Genomic DNA, 25011 nt, shown 5'->3' on the forward strand with positions numbered 1-25011 from the left:
ACAAACTTCTTACTACAGTTATACCTAACTGAATCCCTCCCTGCCACCTTATATCTTTGTAACTTAGCCTTTATCTCCTCATTCCATGTATTCTCCTGCCATTGATACCTGTTTGCACCAGCAATCATTCTCACTACTTTCGATACTTATAACTTATTAATAACATATAGGCCTACTGAGGGCATCAAGGTAGACCCATTCTTTTATTTCTTATGCTGTAGATCCATGTAAACAATGAAAAACAAAGCTGGAAAATTCATTTGTAACTGTTTTGATAGGTGTTTCTACCAAAGTTTTGTAGATTTTAATCTACAAAATAAAAATCTACATTTTGTGTGATGTGATATTAAGGGGATATGATGGCAGAAAATATACATATTTAAAAAAAAAATATTCATATGACAGTCACATGCTTGTAATAAAAGGTTGAGTAGATTAATTACCCTGTAAGTTAATCAGAGATCTTACAAGAGCCAAGCACCCTACTCTGTAAAACGTTATTTTATATAATCAGTATTTACAAATGATTTTGACACACAATGTAGGATATAGCAAAATGAAATCATTTACCACCTGAGCAACAGCCCTAAATAACATTCTACTGTAAACAGCTATGGTACTTAGTTGTTAGAAAGGCATACTCTTCACTTCTAAAAATAGAAGGCAAGGTGCTTGTTATTAGCACCTACAAGTTTGTAGTGTGTGGTTCTCATTTTTAGTGAAACTGAAGGCAATGTTTTCATTTTCCTTCAACTGATTCATAAGGAAAGTATTTCAGGATGGATAGATAGGCTTGGTAGTGTTCATGTCAGTAAAGAAGATGCATATGAAAAATATATAGAAAGGCAAAATTAACATTGAGGTAAGAAAGAGAGCCCTACCAGACATTTGTGGAAAAATTTGTCACTCAGTACCAAGGAGTTTACCAGTAACTTGGATGGAAGTGCAGGATTTAGATTAATAGGTTTATTATTGCCAAGTTAGCAGATCAGCTTGCCTGTGCAAAGTTTGGGGAGACAATACTTTAAGCATAGTGATGAGGGTAATAAGACCGTGTGTGTAATTTACATGTAATTGTGACAATACCAGTCTATTACACTGCCAACTTACTCATTAGTACAATATTCTAGAAGCTTTTCCTATAGTCATTAATCTAGTGTACAGAGCACTAGCTTCACCTGAACTCCTCAAGAAATGTACACATATGTGAATACACAGATCCCTGATGAGAATTTAAATTTTTACTTCAGAAGAGATGTCCATAGACAACCTTTCTTCACCGCCATTTGGTAAAATTAGCTGCTTTTCAAGATGCTGTAGTCTTCAATGATATAAATTATGACAGGATTGTCATTCTTGCACAAAGTTTGGTTTTTGACCTGGATTCTTTGCACAAAAGACAGTACAGAAATTCAGCAACATGCTTGTCATGAAAGCAATATGCTACTATTCTGAACATGACACAATAACAAAGAAGAGGAGAGGCAAGAAGAGATTTTACAGAGGATCATGAGGGAGAGAAACAGTGTAAGGAGCTCCATTGCTTTTCCTTGTTTCTCTCACTTTCACAATATTCAGAACATATGTACATTTTTCTTTCTTTCAAAATTATTTACAGGATTGTAATGAAACTTGACACACTATTTCAACATTAGGTATAATGTAAATTTTGACTGGAAGCATTTCTTGATATATTTATTATTTTGGTAGGTGGGGTCTCACCAAGTTGTATGAAAAAAAATAAAAAGCTGTTAACCTCCATCTAATAAACACCTCAAAATATCATCTGAAAAAGACAGTAATTATGTCCCAACAACCAGCATCATTAAAAAAATAAGCATAAATGGTATTAGTCTTATATTTGAAGTACAATGAGCTGCTGTTGTGAGGCTTTTGTTGCAATTTTCACCCTGTCAAGAATTCTGGCTGTAGTGCTCTATGAATGGCATCACATATAATAGGTACAAATCTGCTGATGTAATGTGAACAATCCTAAATCTGTAAGATGCAGACATGTATGAGTCCCCAATGTCCAGAAACCTGTAGGCCTAAATAAATATATTTCCACCTCCAAATTATGAATTCCAATTGATGTACATAAATGCCTCCATTGCTTTCAGTCTTTTTTTTTTTGGTCAATACTATATTAGCAACCTGTAGATTTCAAAGAAATGTACCTGCCACTAATCTTTTATTTGATATATTTTGTCACAGACATAGTTGTTTCGGAGGTGAACATCGCTTCTGACTTTAAACCTTAAAAAATCATTGTGAATATTGAATTTAACGATACTGTCAGCCTTTCCTCAAAACTTATACTTTTCCTGTAATTTGTTTGCCTGTTGTTTATTAGTGACTTCCTTTTTTCCCACTAATTCCTTATAATTATTGATGGGCATTCGGTACTAGTTCCTGAATTTTTATTCGTCATTCCACAACGAAGGCACATGTTGGTGGAATTCTCCATGGCTCTTTGCCTTGTCCACTGCGATCGTCTGGTTCTTTCCTTTCTCCTAATATATTCATAAGTTAGAATAATATCTTCACCCGAATTATCGTGTTCACAACACATTCTTTTCAGCTTGTTAATATGAATACATTCTGTAGCCTGTACGGTACTGGGCGGGAGTATCAGCTGTTTCCGTGCAGTCGATCCCTCTTGATCGATGACCAGTGTGACAAGGTAAATGAATTTAGTCGTTAGTACTCGATGGCAGTTGGTTGCTCTTGACCGTTCGATGCTCTGTGTGACAGCGGGCTTAGTCGAGCAGGTTGTCTCCTTTCTCCCAAGTCTTCCCAGCCCAAACTTTGCAACATTTTTGTAACGCTACTCTTTTTTCGGAAATCGCCCAGAACAAATTGAGCTGCTTTTCATTGGATTTTTTCCAGTTCTTGAATCAAGTAATCCTGGTGAGGGTCCCATACACTGGAACCATACTCTAGTTGGGGTCTTACCAGAGACTTATATGCCCTCTCCTTTACATCTTTACTACAACCCCTAAATACCCTCATAACCATGTGCAGACACCTGTACCCTTTATTTACAGGCTAACATTTCTACTTCCAGCCACACCAACCTATAAATCTATCATGATGGAACTTGCATCAAAGAGAGAAGAAATCTGGGAAGAGTTCTATGCCACCGACGCCATGATCATACAAGATTGAAAACAACCAAACCACGACCTCAGACATGTGACGACTCAGTTTGCAATACATGGTTTTCACCACCTATTATGCCATCAAGTAGGTTTCCATTCTCCAGGACAAGAATGTGTGTGCAAGTGCTGTGGTGGGCTATGTGACAGATATCATGCGATGTTTTGCAAGCAAAGGATCGAATCACTGACTATGTTCTGTGCTAGAGTCGACTAACCATGTATTGCCTGTACCATTTATGCACACTGTGCGCACTTTCTCTAATTCATATAGTGAATCTTTACCATTCCTTACCACCTTTTGAGGTACAAACCTATTTTCATATTCCTCAACAATTGCCTTCAACCCATCCCAGAGCCTGTTTACATTTTTATTTATTTTTCACCGATCATAGTTACTTTTAAAAAACTCCCTCATGCCTGTTTTATCAGCCATATGGTACTGCCTAATAGTCCTAATTTTAATATCTTCCTTTCTTTCACATCTATTTTTAACTACCACAAAAACACTAATACCATATATTACTTCGGTTTCTCTATAGAGCACATCTGGTTTTATCAGCACCACATCCAGAATATTCTTCCCTCTAGTTGGTTCCATCACTTTCTGAATCAGATGCCCTTCCCATATTTGTTGGACATGCTTCCTGTCGTTCGCATTATCTACCCAATTGGCATTTGGTAAATTGAGATCACCCACTACAATCACATTCCTTTCCTTATCGTTTCCCCACAAAGCTGATTATCTTATCAAATAATTCTGAATCAGCATCTGCGCTACCCTTTCCCGGTCTGTACAATTCAAAGACATCAAGTTGCCTATTATCTTTAGAAATGAGCCTTACACTTAGAATTTCATGTTTGTCATCTAACTTTTTGTGGCTTACAAATTCTTCTTTCATCAGAATGAATACTCCCCCTCCTACCATTCTTATCCTATCTCTACGATATACCCTCCAGTTCCATGAGAAAATTTCTGCATCAATTATAGCCATGATTCAACTCCTATTACACTATCTGGTAAGTATATATCTATTAAATTACTTAATTCTATTCCTTTCTTTACTATACTTCTGCAGTCGAGCACAAACATGTCATCCCTACTTGATTTCCAGTTCCCAGTTCCCTTATCACCGCTCCCTAGGCCACCCTGTTTCCCTGAATGTACCTCCGTATAACCCTTCTAAACAAATTTCCTAACTTAAATGTACCACTGCGATTTAAATAAAGGCTATCTGAGTGCAGATCCCTATCTCCTACCCACCCATTAGGATCTATCGTAACAGCATGGTCTAAGATCACTTTTCTTGAGCAAGGCATGCCAATATATTGTCCCTAATATTTTCAAGAATATACCTCTCAGTGACGAAACTTTTGCTAGCGCATTACAGGTACATTACTGACAATCCGTATATCTCAGTTTGATAGTAACATATTTCAGTTGTGTGTACATATAATCAAAAGTTTTTTTATTATTTTTGATTTAAGAATTACACTTTTTAACAGACTGTACATTTTCCTAGTCCACAACATTTATGCAATTTCGTGTCAATACGTCAATCCTCAGTGTATTAGCTTTACATAGATATATAAAACTTGGTAGATTTATTTCATACCACGTGAATATTTTTTTATTTAGACAAGTAAAAGCTGCCAAATATGGCTGCCACCAAGAGATTTAACATTACCAGTTCTAGGGTTAATAATAGGGCAAAACCTGGAGATTGATCTCTTAATCTTGAGCATGGATACAAGCATGAATCCAACTATACAATGAAAGGATTATGTGAAACAGAAAGCTAATCACAAGCACAGGTTTTGAACTGAAACTTACCACATGACATAAGAATAAATACGAAGAATCAGAACTTACCTTTTCAGCTGCCTCAGGGTTGTTTGGATTCTTGTCAGGATGATATTTAAGGGCTAATTTTCTATACGTCTTTTTAACCTCATCAGCAGTTGCAGTCTTTGGGAGTCCCAGAATAGCATACAATGTGTCACCTGAAGTGCTAAACAAATAAAATTATCAACGATTTAAAAGTTTGTATACAGTTATATTACAACACAGATTGAATTGATCAAAATACAATCACTTTCACATCTTTAACAATAAAATTATAATTTTGTCAGTACACCTCAAATTTTTGCCATATTCTTTGTATTCATCTCAGACTGGGTACAAAAAAGTCAAATAAGTTATAGGATACATTCATTTTTGTCTGTGTGTGTTTGTGTGAACATCACAGCAACAAGGCTTGATGGAATTACTTGAAACTCATTTAAGTACAAGGATATCCGGAGTATGCATTAGGCTATATGAGGCTATCAGTGCAATAGTGGCCTAATCAACTTTTTTTTTATGAAGTCTAATATCAGCCTATAACAGCCCATTATGGCACTGGTATACAGTCAACAAACATGTTGTAGTGCTGCTACACCGTGAATGTTGGCAGCAGAATGCTACGGACCTCCACCAGGGCTTCCCCCACCCCCGACTTCATCCTGTCCAGGCATAGTTCACCATCTTTCGGGTCCCAATGTGTACGCCTCAACTCGCAATGAGAACGAGACACCCCGGGAAAGTAGAGCAGCACAGCAGCGCGGCCCATCTTCTCTCTGTCCGCACAAGGCGGGACCTTCACTTTCATTTCGCCTTTAGGTTTAGTGTCAACCTAATGACTCGCGCACATGTTAGACTCCTTGGTCTGTTTTTCAAGACGGGTTGTGAAATTACCCAAGGCTTTTGCGCCACTGACGGGATTATACAAGATTCTACCGTCCGAGGCATCCCCAAACCAACAGCTGACTGGGGCCAGAGCCGGGCCAAGAGGGGACTTTGGGGTGGGGGTTGAGGAATTGGAAGGAATAGATAAGGAGGAGGGAAGGAAGCGGCTGGACCTTGAGGTTGGTACCATCGCGCCATTTGCCTGGAGGAGAAATGGGAAACCACTGAAAGCCACTTCCGAGGATGGCTGAGAAGGGAATCGAGCCCCCTCCCCTGCCTCTACTCAGTTGACCTTTCGAGGCTGACTGGGCCCCGTTCCAGCCCTTGTAACACTTTTCAAATTTCATGACAGACAGGAATTGAGCCAGAGCCTCCTGGGTTGGCAGCTAATCACTACACCACAGAGGCTTCATTTTATAATCCTCTTCTACCTACCTAATTGGATAGTTACTCTAGGTCGATGTTTCTCATGTACTGTACATGTCTTCCAACATAATTATGTAACTCTGTATAGCACAATTTTTGCTTGGCAATTTTCAGATTAACAACGTTAACAGCTTTGGCCACTGTAGGCACCGAGTTTAAGCTATAAGCCCACACAGCACTTCGTCCAAAAATGCTGGTTAGGCCGTTAATGCCCTAATCGCATTGCATTTTATTTCATTAATACAGTATACAATAGTATAGTAATTTTAAGGGGACCAAAACCAGAAATGTCACATCTCTCCATTAATACTAGCAGTATTGAAAAACTGTATGCAATAGATGTTGAGTAAAGTATGATTTGTGATTTAAGTTCTTTAAGTCTTTAGGCTTTTTTTATGATCTGTGATTTTTTTCACTTTTACCTTATGAATAAGGAAGATATGCTGGATTATTACATTTTTTCCACCAAATTCTAAATATCTCCAGAATTATTTGTTCCAAACCTGTACAGTAAATAACAAAAGTTATAGAAACTACTATTTCCAATCATTTGTATCTCAAACATTTTTTCCATATTGACTATGATAACAGATATATTCATGAATTTAAATTTCTAGTGCTAGATTCATAAACATTGATTATCATTAACAAGTAAATATTGTTCAACTGTCATGGTAACGAGTTAAATACCAATGACGGCCATTGCTGTCAAGACTGCTTTTATAACAAACAAAACCGCATCATCATCAGCACATATTGATCAGGAAGAGAACAAACATTATCATCGAAACGAGAAAGAAAACTTGAAGAAAAATAATGTGTGAAAAGGGCGCTGTGAAGGGAGGTGGAAATGAAAGACTTCCTTGATCCTGAATGCCCTAATATTGCAGAGCCAGAAAAAATTAAAGCAGTGGCCTACAATGTCCTAAGCCCATAAAACTGATCATCAATTACATTACACTGGCTGTTAACAGAAATGAGTTTCCTCTCTTCAGCTACCACTCACCTCTGTTAAATGGCATTACTGCTAAAAGTGTATAGTTATAAATATGAATGGCACAGGTATGACTTATTTCATATGTCAAAATGGACACTGGCAAGACACAAAGGTAATGTATAACAGATTTTGATTGCAAAGAATCCAACCTTTTTGATCTTTTGACAACCTTTATATGTTATACAACTGTTACTTGATAATCTTCAATATGAACATAATATAACATAACTGATAATGAAGCATGAGTACAACAAACCAACACAAAGGGACATGAAAACTCAAACCATGAACCCGGCAGAGCTGTAACGCACATCACCGAAAAACACACAATACAGCCTATTTCAAACTTCAAAACACAACGACTCGGCATTCTGATTCATGTTTCACAGGCTCAGAAACACACCACTCTCCAGTAAAGATTATAAGGAATTTTCTAGTGGTCACACACACACACACAATCTATCTCTATCTCTCTCTCTCCTACACAAAATAAAGAAAAATAAATAGTACATCTAAATATCAGAACAAAGAGGGATATGTCAAAAACAGAAACAACAAGCATACAAGTACATTCAAGGGATAAAAGTTACAAGACAGGCACATCTAATATCATGTAAGGGCATCACCCCTCAAGAACTACCCATAGCCCTCCCCTGCCCCAGTATTTTTAGGTTGCAAACTGATGGTACAAAGAGACTTCTCCATGATATTCCATAAAGGCTCATTCAGGTATAAATCAAGTGACAATGGGGGTGGACTTAAAACTTAATAGCAGAATGTATTTCACAAAGGCGCTAGTTCATCGGATAGTACTGGTTTAAATAAAGACATGTACTGATTACAGCTTAACATTTCCTCATAATCTTTCATTAGAATCTTAAGAGAATGAATAACACAATCTTAATTGTCAGTAATAACAGCTGAAGATGCCATGATGATTCTTTGTATTCACTGTTGCATAAACTACCAACCTTAACATAGCAAAATACTTATAAAATAACCAAACTGTCATCAAAACTTACAAATTATTGTCCATTCTCCCCCCGATCTGTCAAGATCAACTATTCATTTACGGGAAGTGGAATAAATTTACTTAAAGAATGCTTAAAAATTCCCCCTACTGTACGCATGAGTCTGTTACCACCGGGATAGGTCTTGACTACAACAGCCATCCTCCACTGGAGCAGTGGGGTGTTCTCATTATTCACAAGCACAACAGCACCAATAGGAACATTAGGTTGCACAGTTTTCCCATCTTTGGCGTTTCTGAAAGTTACTGAGGAAGCTTTTCTTACAAGTTGTACAGATAGATCTTATGGCAACAATGGGACAGGAAAGAGCTAGGAGTGGGAAGGAATTGGCCATGGCCTTAATAAGGTACAGTCCCAGCACTGTCCTGGTGTGATAATGGGAAACCACAGAAAACCATCTTCAGGGCTGCCAACAGTGGGGTTTGAACCCACTATCTCCCGAATACTGGACACTGTCCACACTTAAGCGACTGCAACCATCGAGCTCGGTATCAGCAGTAGCTAGACGACTATCTGCTCCATATGTTGTAGGAAATACTATTTGTAATTTCTCCCATCTCCTTAGCTGAGACGGAGAGACATCGCTTAAGTTTGGTTCCAGAAATGAAATAAGTGGGGAACCAATTTAAAAATGTCCAGGTGTTAAGGGAAGGGGGTCATAAGGGTGACTGGATAATACAGTTAAGGGTCTTGAGCTCAAACAAGTTTCTACTTGACACAGTAATGTACTTAATTCGTTGTATGTCAATATGCATGTACCTAACGTGCGTATGAGGTGATATTTCAAACACATGATGTTTGATTCCCAGAGACCTCCAAAATGTAGAGAACCTGGAGGTATAAAATGCCGCTTCAATTGTTCATTAGAAGCAAAGTTTTTCAAATTTTTCTTAAATGACGGAGAAGATAACAGCAAAGTTCCAGTAGTTCCTTACTAGCATTAATAAAGTTACTCCCATTATCAGAATACACGTTAGAGCATTTGCCTTTATGAGCTGTAAATCATTTCAAGATGGCTATAAATGCACTTTATGTCATATCACTAACCAATTCAATATGTAATACCTTAGTGCACATACTGTACATAGAAAGAGAGCAACGCAACACCTCTGGGGTTGCTTTACTTCTAGCAGGAGCAAGTTTTATCATTAAAGGTCCAGCGAAGTCTACACCAACATTTGTAAATGGACGAGAAAGCTGGACACAAACATCAGGGTACTGTCCGATTAATTCTATCCTCACTGCTCCTTTCCATTTAACACAGTGTAAGCACCTATGAAGAAAGCATCTGACTACTTGACGAATCCTCAGAATCAAATATTGTCCTCGCAAACTGGAAATAAGTTCAGATCCTGCATGTAGCAGATGAAGATGTTCTGCTTTTAAAACAAGTGTAATCAGGTGATGTTTAAGGTTTCTTTCCATAAGATAGGGCTGACTGGTTCAATCTTCCTCATACTCTTAAAACTTCTTCGTCCAGACATGGATGGAGGCTGAGAAGATTTCTCCTTGATGAGATCTGTTTCTTCACCTTCACTGCTTCAACTTATTTCTTATAAAACGAATGTTGTGCAATCTTAACACAAGTTTTTAATTATATTCTTAATTCCTCAGAATCTAGAATATTGATCATTTCATCAGAATGCCTGTAATTATAAATGAAACTCTGACAATAGGCTATGACTCTAATAAGTTTATTAAGACTTGAAAAATGCTCAATAATTGTATTACAGTCTTTTAATATCAAGGTCTTAACCACTGTAGTACATTCTTCTAGCATAGATTCCTTAAAGCTGATGTGAATTTTCTCAGGTCAGTCTGACTGATGGTGATTCAACCATGAAGGACCTTGGCACCATAACTTGGATTGCTTAAGAGTTTTTACCTTCAAACCTCGTGATATTATATCCGCTGGGTTGTCCTGAGACAATACATGTCTCCAACAACTGTTTTCACTCAATTGGTTGGATTTGTGATACACTATTCCCAACAAATGTTTTCAAATGAGAGGCTGGGGGAAGATAACCTAACACCACCATCGAATCTGTCCAATAAGAAATATGTAGGTGGTTTGAAAAGTTCTCGGAATGTACTAGAATTAAGTATCTTACCTCAGTGGAACTGTTTTTATTTTTCAACATAGTCTCCCTGTAGACTAATGCATTTGGTCCAACGATGTTCCAATGAATTGATTCCACCTCGAAAATGAGATTCCTCCAGGCCGGCAAAATACCTCTCACATTCGGCTGTCAATTCTTCCCTTGTAGAAAATCTCAGTCCACCGAGGAAAATTTTCAGCTTGGGGAATAGATGAAAGTCTGATGGTGCCAAGTCAGGTGAATAAGGTGGATGTGGCAACAATTCGTACCCCAGTTCATGAAGTTTCGCCATGGCAATAACACTTGTGTGCGGCGGAGCGTTGTCCTGATGAAAGATGACTTTTCTCCTTGCCAAACCAGGCCTTGTTTCACGCATATTTTCCTGTAGTTGGTCTAGGAGGTTTGCATAGTATTGCCCCATAATTGTTTGGCCAGTAGGAAAACATATCAGCCGAATGCCTTTTGCATCCCAGAAAACTGAGGCCATGACCTTTCCGGCTGAACGCACTGCCTTTGCTTTCTTTGGTGGTGGTGGTGAATCAGCATGTTTCCACTGCTTTGACTGCTGTTTTGTCTCTGGGGTATAGTAGTGGACCCAAGTTTCATCTGTAGTCACAAACCGGCGCAAAAAATCTTGTTGGTTGCACTGAAAACGGGCCAGACTTTGTTCGGACATTTCCAATCTGGTGCGTTTATTGTCCAATGTCAAGAGCTGCGGCACCCATCTTGCGGATAATTTTTTCATACCCAATTCTTCGGTTAAAATATAATATACCCGTTCAGAAGATATCCCTACAGCTTCAGCAATCTCCTGCACTTTCAGTCGACGATCCTCCATGACCATTTTATGCACTTTTGCGATAAATTCTGGGGTCCTAACACTTTTTGGCCGTCCACTACGCGGATCATCAACCAAGCTCTCCCGACCAAATTTAAACTCGCTGGTCCACTTGGCAACAGTTGAAAATGAAGGAGCAGAGTCCCCCAGTGTGTTCTGAAAGTTGGCATGAATTTTCTTTGCTTTCATTCCTTACTTTACAAAGTATTTAATCACTGCTCGAATCTCAGTTTTTTCCATTGTCACAAATCACTACGTGGGAACAACAACAAAGAGTCGTCACTACCACACACTTGCAGCTAGAGCACTGACGCGCCACGTGTTCACTCACAAAGGATGTGTGATTATTGCGCGGGAACCTCGTTGCTCTAGCACTGACATCTAGAGGTGATTCCAAGAACTTTTCAAACCGTCCTCGTACTAGAAACCTCAATCTCTAGACTTCATGTTGTTTTCTTGACAAGCTTAGTCATAAGACCTGCTGCACACAGCTCTAACCTTGAAAGAGTAATTTGCTTTACTGGTGCAATTATAGGTTTCAGACAGATGTGTTAACAGCATTATTTACAGTTCCAAGAAAAATGTAGCAGCCATAAGCTTTCTCACTCACGTCACAAAATTAAAACATATCAGTCCATCTCAAACACTGAAGCAACTCTAGATAGCACCTCTCATTTTGTCAAGACATTGCCCTTGATAATTAACTTACAGATCTTTGCTGTAATAAGGAACATGTCTGCTGTAGGAAGCCAGAATATTCCCCAAAGTCTTCACACCCAGTTCCTTATCCAGCAAAACTGGTAATTGTATTTCACTGCAACTTAGTGGTACAGCTTCTATATGAACAGAATGATTTGAGGAGAATTTTCTTGAGGGAAATCCAGCATTCAAAAGAACCTTAATTAAGTCTTGCTGTAGTTGTAGTGCCTTGATAACATTCCTTGCTCCTATCCTCTTTTTTTTTGGCTAGTGGCTTTACGTCGCACCAACACAGATAGGTCTTATGGCAACGATGGAATAGGAAAGACCTAGGAGTTGGAAGGAAGCGGCCGTGGCCTTAATTAAAGTACAGCCCCAGCATTTGCCTGGTGTGAAAATGGGAAAGCACCGAAAACCATCTTCACGGCTGCCAACAGTGGGATTCGAACCCACTATCTCCCGGATGCAAGCTACAGCCGCGTGCCCCTGACCGCACGGCCAACTCGCTCCTATCAGTACATTGTCCATGTAAATATCTTCTTTCAGTATTAGTGACACAGGAGGGCTTCTTGCTTCTTAAGAAAACTGTAACAAGCATCTTGTTGCCAGGAAGGAGCTTGGTACCATTCCATAAGTTAGTCTTCTCAGCTGGAATATGCAAATATGCTCCCTGGGATCAGATCGCCACAAGATGTGTTGAAAGCATCTAAGATCGGGATGTATTAATATATTCCTGTACATCTTCTCTATATCGGCTGTAAAGACAACTGGATAAATTCTAATTCTTAAAACTATAAAATACAAATCTTGATGAATTGTCATTCAACTAGTAGTTTTAATTGAGCAATCAAAAAATACTCTTAACTTAGTTGTCTTGACTCCTTAAATACTGCACGATTAGGAATATAACAGATGGTTCATAAATCTCTAGTTTGAACCTCCTTTATTTCCTTGTGATTTAATCTTTCATACTCTGTCATGAATTCATTATATGCTTCAGCAAAAACCTATTATCTTGCAAAATGTTTCACTATAACCGATTGAGTGCAACCTGGAAGCACTCTCCAAGGTTCCTCGGATCCTGCTTAAAAGGAAGACCAACAACTAATCGTCCATTTGCATCACGTGACGTATTTTCCTGGAAATGTTTCTCATAAATGTCATACTAAAATTCCTTAAAATCATTAGGAATATCCTCCAGCAGCAAGAATCTTGTTAAATGACTTAATTGCATAGAAAGAAGTTTTGAGATGATTCAGGCACATGTGAAGGGAATGACATATCTACCATACAGGATGTAACCCAAAAGCGTTTCTTGAAGAATTGGTCAGTCACCTGGTCTGGACCTACAATCATTCTTCATGATTTCATAGAAGATTCCATCTTGGTACATCTATTTCCTTTGCAGGCAAATAATTAGTTATTTTACTTAATGCCAAACCATGAATATGAGCATCATACTCAGAAATCCTTGACTTAATTGATAAATTCACACAGTACTTAGAATAATGGTCAATTCCACTTATTCCTTCAAATGAAAGATTTCTTGATCATGTTAAATTCAACCTATGAACTAATCGTTCAGTAATATAATTGGATTGGTTACATGAATTAAGAAGACCGTGCCTTATGCATTAATCCTTTCAAAACAAAAACATGACAACTGCTGTTGACAGCAATCAAATAAATCACATAATCACACATAAAAAGTATTGGCAATAAAAAGTACAGATCTCTGCACATGATTATGAGGGTATTTAGGGGTTGTAAGTAAGGATGTAAAGGAGAGGGCATGCAAGTTGTCATAAGTACAAAGACGCGCACAGGAGATTCTGTCATTTGTGTACATGTTTTATTTCCAAATATCACACACACACACACACACTAATGAACTGCTATCTTGAACAAAAAAATACTATGAAGAAGAAGACTGCCACATTAGCATATCAACCAACTACCAACACAACAAAACCACAACACGAGTTCACACACTGAATTTGAGTAACGGCTTTCACTAACAAATCCCCCTAACAACTCTACACCATCCTATATACCTTGCCTGGCCGGCTTCTAGAAAAGTATAACAACATGTTTTCTCAAATTTTCTTGAGTCTCCAATAACCTATTTACAAATGAATACAATGTTCTATACAACTCTACTGACAAAGATGCATTGTTCTGGACCATTACCTTGTGTTGCACAACATTACATTGGATTTATACATAATGTAAATTATATACTATTAATTACATGTTCTTACATTAAATAAACTCTTAATAATATACATACAGCAGATGTATCGTAACATAGCCTCCATGTTTTGTTACACAAGATATATAATACAACACACAAATAATAAATCGTACGACCACAGTTTATACCAAATAAAACTGTACATAACTACGTAAATAATAATATCACTAATAACACCACCACCACCAGTTCAGCCTAAGCCACTGGCGAGTGCAGACGTATTGAGCGGAGGGTCCCTGGAGTGGGTGAAGGGAGTGTAGTTGCTGAGTGCAAGAAGGTAGTGAGGAGTTGACTGACAATGATTGGTGTGGAACAATACAGGGCGATCATAGGAAGATGGCAGGGAAGAAAGAAGAAGTGAAGACAAGAGGGTGTAAAATATAAATGGAAAGGAAAGGAGAATTAATGCTATTAGCGGCGCTGATTATGATAATGCTATGAATTGGCGGGGGGGCTAGAACTGAACCCAGGTCCGACTTCCAATGGAAATATGAGCTGGGAAGACATGGAAGCAATCAGAAGAGTTGTAAAAGAGGTGGTTGTAGAAGTCTGCCCCTTTGAGCAACTCAAAAATATGATTCAAGAGCAAACAAGGGAGTTTGAAAAAATGAAGGGATGGTTTCGAGAAAGGGCAGAAGACACAGCATCGCAAGTAAGGAAAAATGCCGAAGAAGTTGCAGCATTAAGAGAGAAAATAAGACGATTAGAAGAGGAGACACGGAAACTGATCGCAGAAGTGGAAGCCAACGCTCTAAATCGTAGAAAGAAATGCCTATTTATATATGGCGTGCCTGAGGAGAAGAGGGAGGACAAAGTGCTTACAATTTATAAAGTAGTGGATCTAATTCAGGGGGAAATGAAAATCAATTTCAATGAAGTGGACATAGACGATGTGCAAAGAGTGGGAAGAATTAGAGGCAACAGGCCTATCAAAGTACAACCATTTTCTACGTTGATGGCTGATATTGTGGTCGGCAATGTGGGGAACATACAGAGGGAAAAAATGTGGATCAAGAGGGACATGGGAACTGAAGTGATTAGGAACGAAAAAATTCATAGGAAACATATGATACGAGCTAGACATCATGGGCAGAGAGCATTCATCAGAGGACAGGAACTGGTGGTGTCAAGCAGCAGCTGGAGTAGAATCTGGTCGGTGAATAGATTGATAGACCTAGAAATGAGGATGAAACAAGACGGAGAAACAGAGAGAAGTGCAGAGATTAGTGGGGAAGATAGGCAAGTGAAAGATAGTGATATTTGGGAAGATGGGGATGGTAGAAATGTAAATACCGAAAGTATCATTGTGATGTGCGAAAAGAGATAGGGAGAGGTGCCCAGTGAAAGTGCAATTATAAACAACGATAAAGAAAGAGCAGTGGACAATGAGATGAGAGTAGGTAGACCTAGGGACACAGACACAGTTGCAGCTAGAGGCAAAGAAAATCAGCAAAGTGGTAACAGTGAAGAAATGGCAGCCCAGAGAGAAAGGAAACGTTCGGAGGCAAGTTGGAGGAGATTGGAGCGAGGGTTGAGAAGAGGTTTAACCCCTTCCGCTCGTGTGTCGACCTGAGGTCGACAGCCGTCACTTAGCGTTATAGCTCGTGTGTCGACCCTGAGTCGACACAATGTTTCGCCGCTCATTGCTAGGTTACCTGGCAAGCCAGGACTTTTGTACATCGTTTCGTAAGTGCTGGTCCCTTCCGGAAACCGAAAGAAACAAAATAGGAGTGTTTTAGTTTCTCTTTGCTCGGCAAAATTGCTCCGTTTCCTTGACAATGGAAAGCAGTCGCGTGAAGCAACATGGCGGCGCACAGTCTGACCGAAGCTGAGATTCTTGCGTCTATTTCGGCTGATTTTGTTGATAGTGACCATGAAAGTGACGAAAATTTTGAATCTGGCGATGAAAGTGATATATCCATTAGTGATTCAAGTGATGATATCGATATCAGCGTCGCAAGAAATGATAGAGGAGGCGGTAGTATTATGACTCGTCCCGGTCCCAGGCATACAGTGCAGACTTCAAATATACCTTGGAGATCGTGGAGAACTGGTGATGCAGGATTACCCAAATTTCCTTTCAGGTTAGTCAGTGGATTCATAACTTGTGGCAATAGACCTAAAGTAGAACTAGAGTACTGGCAGCTATTTTTTACTGATCAGTTGCTAACCTCTATTGTCCATGAGACGAACCAATTTGCCGAAATGAAAATACAGCAAAATACTCCACTTCAGAAGAGATCTATCTGGTTTTCTTGGAAAGCTGTGACTTAAGAAGAGCTGAAGGCATTTATTGGTGTAATTATCAACATGGGGATGAACAGTAAGGCAGAAATGCAGGATTATTTTAGTGAAGACTGGTTGGATAAGCAGGTGTTCTACAAAGATGTGTTCTCTAGAGACAGATTTCTACAGATATTCTGGAATCTCCATCTTTCTTCCCCTGATGCTGATAGGGCACGCCCACAATCTAGAGGTTCGAAGGTCAGAAATATAGTGTCGTACCTGGACACGAAATTCAGGGAACACTTCATTCCAGGAAAGAATCTGAGTGTTGTTGAAAGCACTGTAGGCTTCAAGGGTCGTGTCGTGTTCAAGTGTTACAATAAGCAGAAACCAACAAAGTGGGGACTCCGTATTTATGTACTGTCAGACTAGAGTACCGGATACGTATGTGCTATTGAAACCACACAATCACTTGTTAGGCAAGATTTACCCTTCACTTGCAGGATAGTTATTCATTTGGTTACAAAAGTTTTGCAAGCCACCAACGAAACTGGGTTTCATGTCTTTACGGACCGGTTCTATACCAGTTACGACCTTGCAGCTGAGCTACTGAAACTAAAGGTCCATATTACAGGCACTGTAATGGTAAATAGGAGAGGTCTGCCATTATAAGTGAGAAAAGCCGCAACAAAGAGAATGAAACAACATGACATTATTGCACTCCGATCAGATAACACTTCTTGCTTGGTTTGGAAGGACAAGCGAATTATTGCTATGCTGTCCACTTTCTATGACAATTCCACTCAGCCTGTGCAAAGAATAAGATGTCAAGGTGCCGAGGAAATTGTAGAGAAACCTACAGTCGTATGTGCTTATAATCAATACATGGGGGGCGTTGATCTTTCTGACCACTATGCTAGCTCATACCCATTCACACGTAAATCAGTGAAGTGGTGGAGAAAAATGTTCTTCTGGCTTCTGGAGATCACAATAGTGAATGCCTTCCTACTTTTCAAAGAAGGTAACAATGGAATCACCCATCTGAAGTTCAGGAAAAACTTGGTAAGACAACTTGTAGGAAATGTGCGGAATACACAGAGCAGGAAAAAGGGAAGACCTTCCTCAACGGATGAAGAAGTGAGGCTGAATGGCAAGCTACAACTGCTGTACCCCCATCCTGAAAGAAAAACTAAAGATTGCAAGGTTTGCAGTGACAGGAAAGTTTTTGGAGGGAGGAGAGAGAGACAGTCCACTTCTGTAAAACCTGTGGGAAGCAACCAGGGCTCCATCCAGGCATTTGCTTTGAACGCTTCCACACACTCAAGGCATACCGTTAAGAAAGTGAAAAACATTACTTTGTGCATTGTAAAAACCATAAATTAATTAATTTTGTAGTTCCTTCCTGTATATATTGTTACAACCAGTACTTAATACAAGGTTTTAAAAAATGAAGAATGCTGACAGAAATAAATACGAGTGGGGAGAAATCAGGACTTACAAATAATTCGAGTGGAAAGGGTTAAGAGGCGAAGGAAGGTACAAAACCTTAAGTGACATGTGGAGATTAGGCGGAAATGAGAAGGGTGCTGTTACAAGAAGTAAAAACGCTAATAAAGCTAGTAAATAAGAAAATTGTTATGCCGTTTGTATATGAGCTGAGTTTGGTATGAATAGTGAATTGATGAATATGGTAGTGTAAGGCAGAGAGAAGTGAGTATTCGGTGTGTAATTTGGGAAAGTAATTAATGGGTTATCTGATAATGTTATTTGTTTGGAGGCTTGTTTATGATGGTATAAGGCTGGAAAAAGTGATTAATTGGTATGCATAGTAACTTGATGAATAAGAGATGAGGGGGAGGTATGAGTTTGGAGAGTTTACGGTGGTATAAGGCTAAGAAAAGTGATTAATTGGTGTATTGATAGTTGGTATCTGATGTTCGCAGTGTATTAGAACAGATGTATCAGATATACGCGTATGGTATTAGAGTAAATAGAACAGTAAGTGTGGTATTAGGTAGGTATGGATGGAGAAAATTATAGAGGCTAATGTACTGTGATTTAAGGCAGAGTTTGTGAATGGTTAAATTGGTTTGTGATGTAATAAGCCAGAAGTAAAATGTGATTGGGGGTCATATGTGAGAACGATTGAAGTATGGTATTTTTATGCTATTTGTATGTGAATCGTGTTTGGGATGAATAGTGAACTGATGAATGTGACTGGATAAGGTTGAGAGAAGTGAATATTTGGTGAGTAATTTGGATAAGTAATTAGCGAGTTTTTTGAGAGAGTTATTTGTTTTGAGGTTTGTTTAGGGTGGTACAAGGCTGGAAATAGTGGTTAATGGGCGTAATAATAGTTGATGTTAATTGTATATGAATTTGTGTTTGGTATGATATATGAATAAGAGATGAAAGGCGAGGTAGGAGATTAGGGAGTCTGGAAGTGCGAAGGAGATCTGAAAAAGTAATTAGCGAGTTGTTTATTGGATTTAGGAGTGAAGTATGAAAATCTTATCTTATTCGTTGGCGAAATAGGTTTGGTATGAGTAATGAAATGATGAATATGATGGTATATATATATTTTTTTTTTTGCTAGGGGCTTTACGTCGCACCGACACAGATAGGTCTTATGGCAACGATGGGATAGGAAAGGCCTAGGAGTTGGAAGGAAGCGGCCGTGGCCTTAATTAAGGTACAGCCCCAGCATTTGCCTGGTGTGAAAATGGGAAACCACAGAAAACCATTTTCAGGGCTGCCGATAGTGGGATTCGAACCTACTATCTCCCGGATGCAAGCTCACAGCTATGATGGTATAGATTGAGAAAAGTGTGTATTTTGTGTATTGATGTTGAAAGCATGAAAGCAATTGAAGGTTGAGGAGTGAATAATTAGCATAATGACATGTTAGATAATATTTGTGTGCGATATGTGTTTGGTATGTATAGTAAGTGGATGAATAAGAGACGAGGGGGAGGTAAGAGCTTGGAGAGTTTATGGTGGCATAAGGCTAAGAAAAGTGGTTAATTGGTGTATAGATAGTTGGTATTTAATGTTAGTAGTGTACAGTACCGGTCAAAAGTTTAGGACCACATAAAGAAATCACAAAATGTCATGTAGAACCTAAAATTCTGCCACTAGACCTCTGTAATTTTCTTTCTGAGTTCTCACATCTAATAGGATATATGTTGCCTGATTTCATTGAGTTAGTCCAAGTACTGTAAAAGTTATGAATTTTTAACTCTTGGAAGGTCACACACACAAAAAAAAAAAAAAAAAAAAAAATGGTAATATAATGTACTGATTACTCTAATTGATTGCAAGTATCACCACCAAGATTTTTTTTTTGTAGACTTAGGAATAGGAGGGGGCCGTTTTAGTATAAATATAAAAATTCCGAAAATATGCAACGCTGGTTTTTTTGCATGTTTTATTTTGTTGAACCAGGGCCAAAATTGTTGATATATCTTTGCCTTTGTCATATATGGCCCAAGGTCTCAGGACGAGCTATCGGTGTCAAACTCATCTGCCCTGATAGTTTCATTTGTGTTCTAAGGGTGGCATCCAAGAACACATTTCTGATGCTGATAGCTCACACTGAGACCTATGAAAAGAACAAGGAAAAATTATTTTTTGTGCTGGTTTGAAAAAATTAAACGCACAAAAATGGGTGCCGCATTTTTTCGGATTTTTTATATTTATACTAAAATGACCCCTAACAATTGCTAAGTCTATAAAAGAATCTTGATGGTGATACTTGAAACCAATTAGAGGATACAGTACATAACATTTCCAAAAATGTTTACTTTCTTATGTGACCTTCCAACAGTTAAAATTGTATAACTTATACAAAACTTAGCGTAAATCACTGAAATCAGGCGACGTATATCATATTAGATGCAAGAGCTCAGGGAAAAAAATATAGAGGTCCAGCAGCACAATTGTTGGTTCTAGACGGAACTTAGTAATTTTTTAATGCGGTCCTAAACTTTTGACCGGTACTGTATTTATTAGAACAGATTGGAATTACCTAGAGTTGTTATTAAATGCAGTATGGAACTCTAAACAATGCAATGCTTGTGAGGCAACAGTAATAGTGCATCGTATCAGATTGAGTAAGTGGAACAATGTCATTAAGAAATTTAAATGTTAGAGGACTGTCCTATGTAAACATAAAAGCCAGCGCACTCAGCAGTAAACGTGATCTTGCCAGGGTTTGCTAAGAGTGGAATTGTCTTCCAGACTAGCTTACTCAGGCAGGCAAATCTGGGACACTGTCAATGTTGCGTAACCTCAGCGGGTGAGCAATTGTCAAGTCAACCGACTACCAGCATCTGTCGATCATTTTAATTTAATGTTGCACCTTTCAGTCACGCATTTCATTTCATTTTATTTTAGTTTCTTTTATTGTATTTAACCTTGCCATTATTTTTAATTTGCCTGTTTGTAATATGTGTACCGTTAATGCTGCAGTGCCAGGGTCATCGGATCTCCGGTAAGGAGTTGTGCATGGCCAATTATCAATATCTGTTGTTCATATCATTGTAGTTTAAATCTGGCTATAGGCTGGACATTGTTATTTTTCTCATTTAACAGATCAATTTGGTATTTGTATACTGTAGGTCTGGAGAAAAATAATAAATAAATAAATAAATAAATAAATAAATAAATAAATAAATAAATAAACAACAACACCCCCACCACCACCTACTAAACAAGCTCGATATTTTCACTATTTACCCATGGGTTTAGAGAATTGTTTCCAAGTTATACTAGTCCATTACACTTGCATCAAAGTCTATGGTAAGACCCTAACTAGAATATGGTTCCCTCACCAGGATTACTTGATTCGAGAACTGGAAAAAAATTCAAAGAAAAGCAGCTCTGTTTATTCTCAAACACAACCAGTCCATTTAATCTGACAAGAAAATTCTCCCTTTCCATTCACATTAAGTGTTGAATGTCAAAAATTTGCATAGTTGTGCACTGTTGTTTCCTTTATTTAACAAGAAACTTTAAGGTCCCTTTGTTTTGGAATAATTTTCCAAGTGGTATGTTATGCATGATGCATCTTTCACATCAAGAGATTTCAAATAGTGACAATGAAGAAAAAACCAAAGGCTCTTGACCTTTCATCTTGTCATGGACAAGCTGTTTTTAATGAGAGTGGTTAATTGTGTTTTACTAATGTAACCTGTGTTTTTGTGCACATTTTAACTGTAAATCAAGATCACGGTTGAAGAGGTTTTCTATGAAAAACAAAACATGTACAGACTAATTTTAAATTAAATTAATGTTATTTTAATCTTTAAAAAATCATAAGATTTTAAAGTGGTGGAAAGTTGGAACTTCTCAAACTTACAAGTTGGAATTTGTTATACATAAGTGGTATGTTCCAAGCTGTCAGCAGAGAGGTGGCGTGGAATAACAGTACACTAATACGTTTGAGTGGTGTTTTTAAAAGTAGTAAGGATCACAATATGAAGATAAAGTTGAAATTCAAGAGGACAAATTGGGACAAATATTCATTTGTAGGAAGAGGATTTACCAAGGGAGATGTTTAATAAATTTCCAAATTCTTTGCAGCTATTCAAGAAAAGACTAGGTAAAAAATAGAGAATCTGCCACCTGGGCAGGCCTAACTGCCCTAAATGCAGATCAGCAGTGATTGACGGTTCTTTTATGTGCCAGCAGCAAATACCATCACATGGAAATTTACACAAATTTACAGCAATTCATGAACATTTCATTGTCTATTACATGAACAATATCTTCCTGCTATTATTTGTGATGAACTAACAATTTCATTTGCAGAATCTGAGTGAGGTTGAGATTTATAATGAACATCTCCTTCCTTAACTTCATTATTAACAGCATGCAGCAATGTATGGCGTTTCCTCTTACATATACGACAAGAGCTACCCTACCCTGAAGAGACTTATGCACATCTATGAGGAGACAATTGAAAGAGAGATTCTTAGACTTACATTTTAAATGCTGTGATACAGATAACGCCTTAAACCTATCATGGTGATATAAAATATACATCTGATTACAGTATGGAGACATTGCTTGTCCATGCTAACATAAGCCTGAGCAAGTTTCTGGGTTCGGTTAGGATTAAATTTAATTGTTTTAACCGTATTTAACCCATATCTGCCCAAATTATTTTTCTGTGGAATATTGCGATATATTTCGTAAGTACAGATGTTTGTAACCTAAATGAAAGGCTTATGATGATTTTAGGTTTCATTAACATATTTTTCGCGGAGATTTACCGTGTCGACATATGTCGACAGTGAGCATGAACTGGTAGGGTAAGAGACATGCTCAAAAAAGGAACTATTCTTCGCATTTTAAGCTTATATGAAAGTAATAATTAATCAGTTAGTGAATATTAGTCGCATAAGTGTTGAATAAGCAGCAAATATTTAAAAAACATGATTCAAAACATAAATGAGGAACAGTTTCGTCTCAATTTAGAATGCATACAGTTTCAAAACAAAAGGACAATATTCGTGTGCTTGTAGTACTTGTTACACACACAATACCAAATTTTGAGCAAGTATGATCACTCTGAAAATAGCAAGAAAGGAAAACTACGAATAGAATTTCATAACAGTTTAGTCTGCGTTTTGAGATTACACTCTGCTTCTCTTCATCCAGTCTGGTTTAGCGTGAGTGAAATGACTCGAAACAAAGGACGTGGCAGCCAACGTTACATTCTTGCACTGTTTCCTGGCAGCTTTACCACAGTGAGCGCACCGCACTTGCTTCCCTCTTGTTTCGAGGTAGTGGGATACCCCATCGGAACGCACTTCTGGCAACACGCGAAGATACTTTCGTACTCGGTCTTCATGCGTTAGGACACGTAGCGGCACGAGATAGGATATATGTCCTAACGATGTAGCGTGTGAAGCCAAGGTCTAAATTGGGGTCAAACAGTAAAGTTGCCATGAATTGTCCATGGAGACGTTCAGAAGGAACACAATTAGAGGCCAGAACCATTTCTTGTTTTTGATGCTGATGCGGTAACAAGATACATTTTGATCGACGCTCCCCATGTGCATATTATGCAGAATTATACATGCTGGCTGAATCACTGTTATGTATTTCATTTCAGCATTACCACTGTACCATTTTCACTTATTTTTGTACACACTAGTTCAGCATCAGCCCGGAGTTGATTACCAGAGAGTCTGTAAATATCTCCACAAGACTCACCATCATCGCTATCCCCGTCACTATGGAAAGCATTTTCAGGTGGTTCTATGTATATATAGCATCTAGGATGTTTTGCGATTCCTCTAGGATGATTACGATCTGCTCGACGGTCACTCTGAGAAGAATAAATAAAAATTGTATATCAGTACTGAGGCAGTCCCATTCGCGCCCACTGTCGACATATGTCGACGTGGAAATTTTTTGCTCTGCTAGACAAAAGCAACTATAAATCAGCCGTAAATGAATTCAAAATCTGTTAAAGGCAGGTTTTGTTATTACGTTTACTACAACAGTCCGATCTTACTTTCAACTGTAAGAAAATATTACTCACCGCGACGGAAGCGTCATCCTCCTGAGTGTATAGGAATGATATTTCATACGCAGCCACGATATAAGGCGCGAAAACGAGTGATTCTTGTTTATGTGTTGTGCAGTAAGTATCAAACTATGAACTGTAAACAATGCACCTCAAAAATATTATTCAGGTTTACCGATATAAGATCGACAATATTCAGATATTAACGTCAGTGGGCACATATGGGTTAACTGCAAGTTCACACTGACTAACTCCAAAGCCTGACATCCATTTCTAAGAATTAAATTGGATCCTTCCATTCACAACCCTTTCTTGAGGTGAAAGTACTTAAAATTCCCTTTTAGTCCTCCTATCAACATTATTTAACATTAAATGAATAAGCATCAGTTCAAATAAAGAAACATCCAACTTGAGGGCTTCTAATGCATTCTTATTACTTGCCATGTGGTTTAACAAATGTCTGAGCTCAAATGATGAATCTTCATTTACTCTTGGAGGAGACAGTGGATCATGAATATGTCTAACGGCTATTAGTCTAGGATTGTCATATCTATAAGTTATCAAATCCCATGCAACAACAAAGTTATCATTTGAGGCAGGAATACTCTGGACTGTCTTGCCTCACCCTTTAAGGCTGAATATAAATAACGTAGTCCTTAAACTTCAGTAAGAGATGTATTATTTAAAACTAATCTAATCCTCAAATTGCCAGAAAACTGAGGAATTGATATTATTGGTAACTGTACACTGCTGATGATACCACCAATGTTACTGGACCTCATACTTGCAGGACAGTTAACTTGAGAAATCTTAACTGAACTAGCTAAAACTTTCAGCTGACCAAACACAGTATAATATACATCTTCAACAGGGTTCCCAGCCAGAAAGTCAAACTAATTTCCCTGACTAAAATATTGTATTTCCCTGACAAAAATTTGTCATTTGTGCAGTTTTTTTCAGCCTCCTCCACCCCCATTAGCTGTCCAACACACACCTGTACACAATATTTATTACTCAA

General features: G+C 38.2%; 1 protein-coding gene across 5 annotated transcripts in view; it reads right to left on the reverse strand.

Moving 5' to 3' along the window:
* LOC136864269 (dnaJ homolog subfamily C member 5) overlaps nt 1–25011 on the reverse strand; it is a 406165-nt gene that overhangs the window by 336690 nt on the left and 44464 nt on the right. For all 5 annotated transcript variants that reach the window (XM_067141039.2, XM_067141037.2, XM_067141040.2 and 2 more), the window contains exon 2: nt 5032–5170. In XM_067141039.2, the coding sequence (XP_066997140.1) occupies nt 5032–5170 (139 nt within the window). The remainder of the gene's footprint in view (nt 1–5031; nt 5171–25011) is intronic.

The sequence above is a fragment of the Anabrus simplex genome, chromosome 2 (genome assembly GCF_040414725.1).
Source record: "Anabrus simplex isolate iqAnaSimp1 chromosome 2, ASM4041472v1, whole genome shotgun sequence".
NCBI classification, from domain to species: Eukaryota; Metazoa; Arthropoda; class Insecta; order Orthoptera; family Tettigoniidae; genus Anabrus; species Anabrus simplex.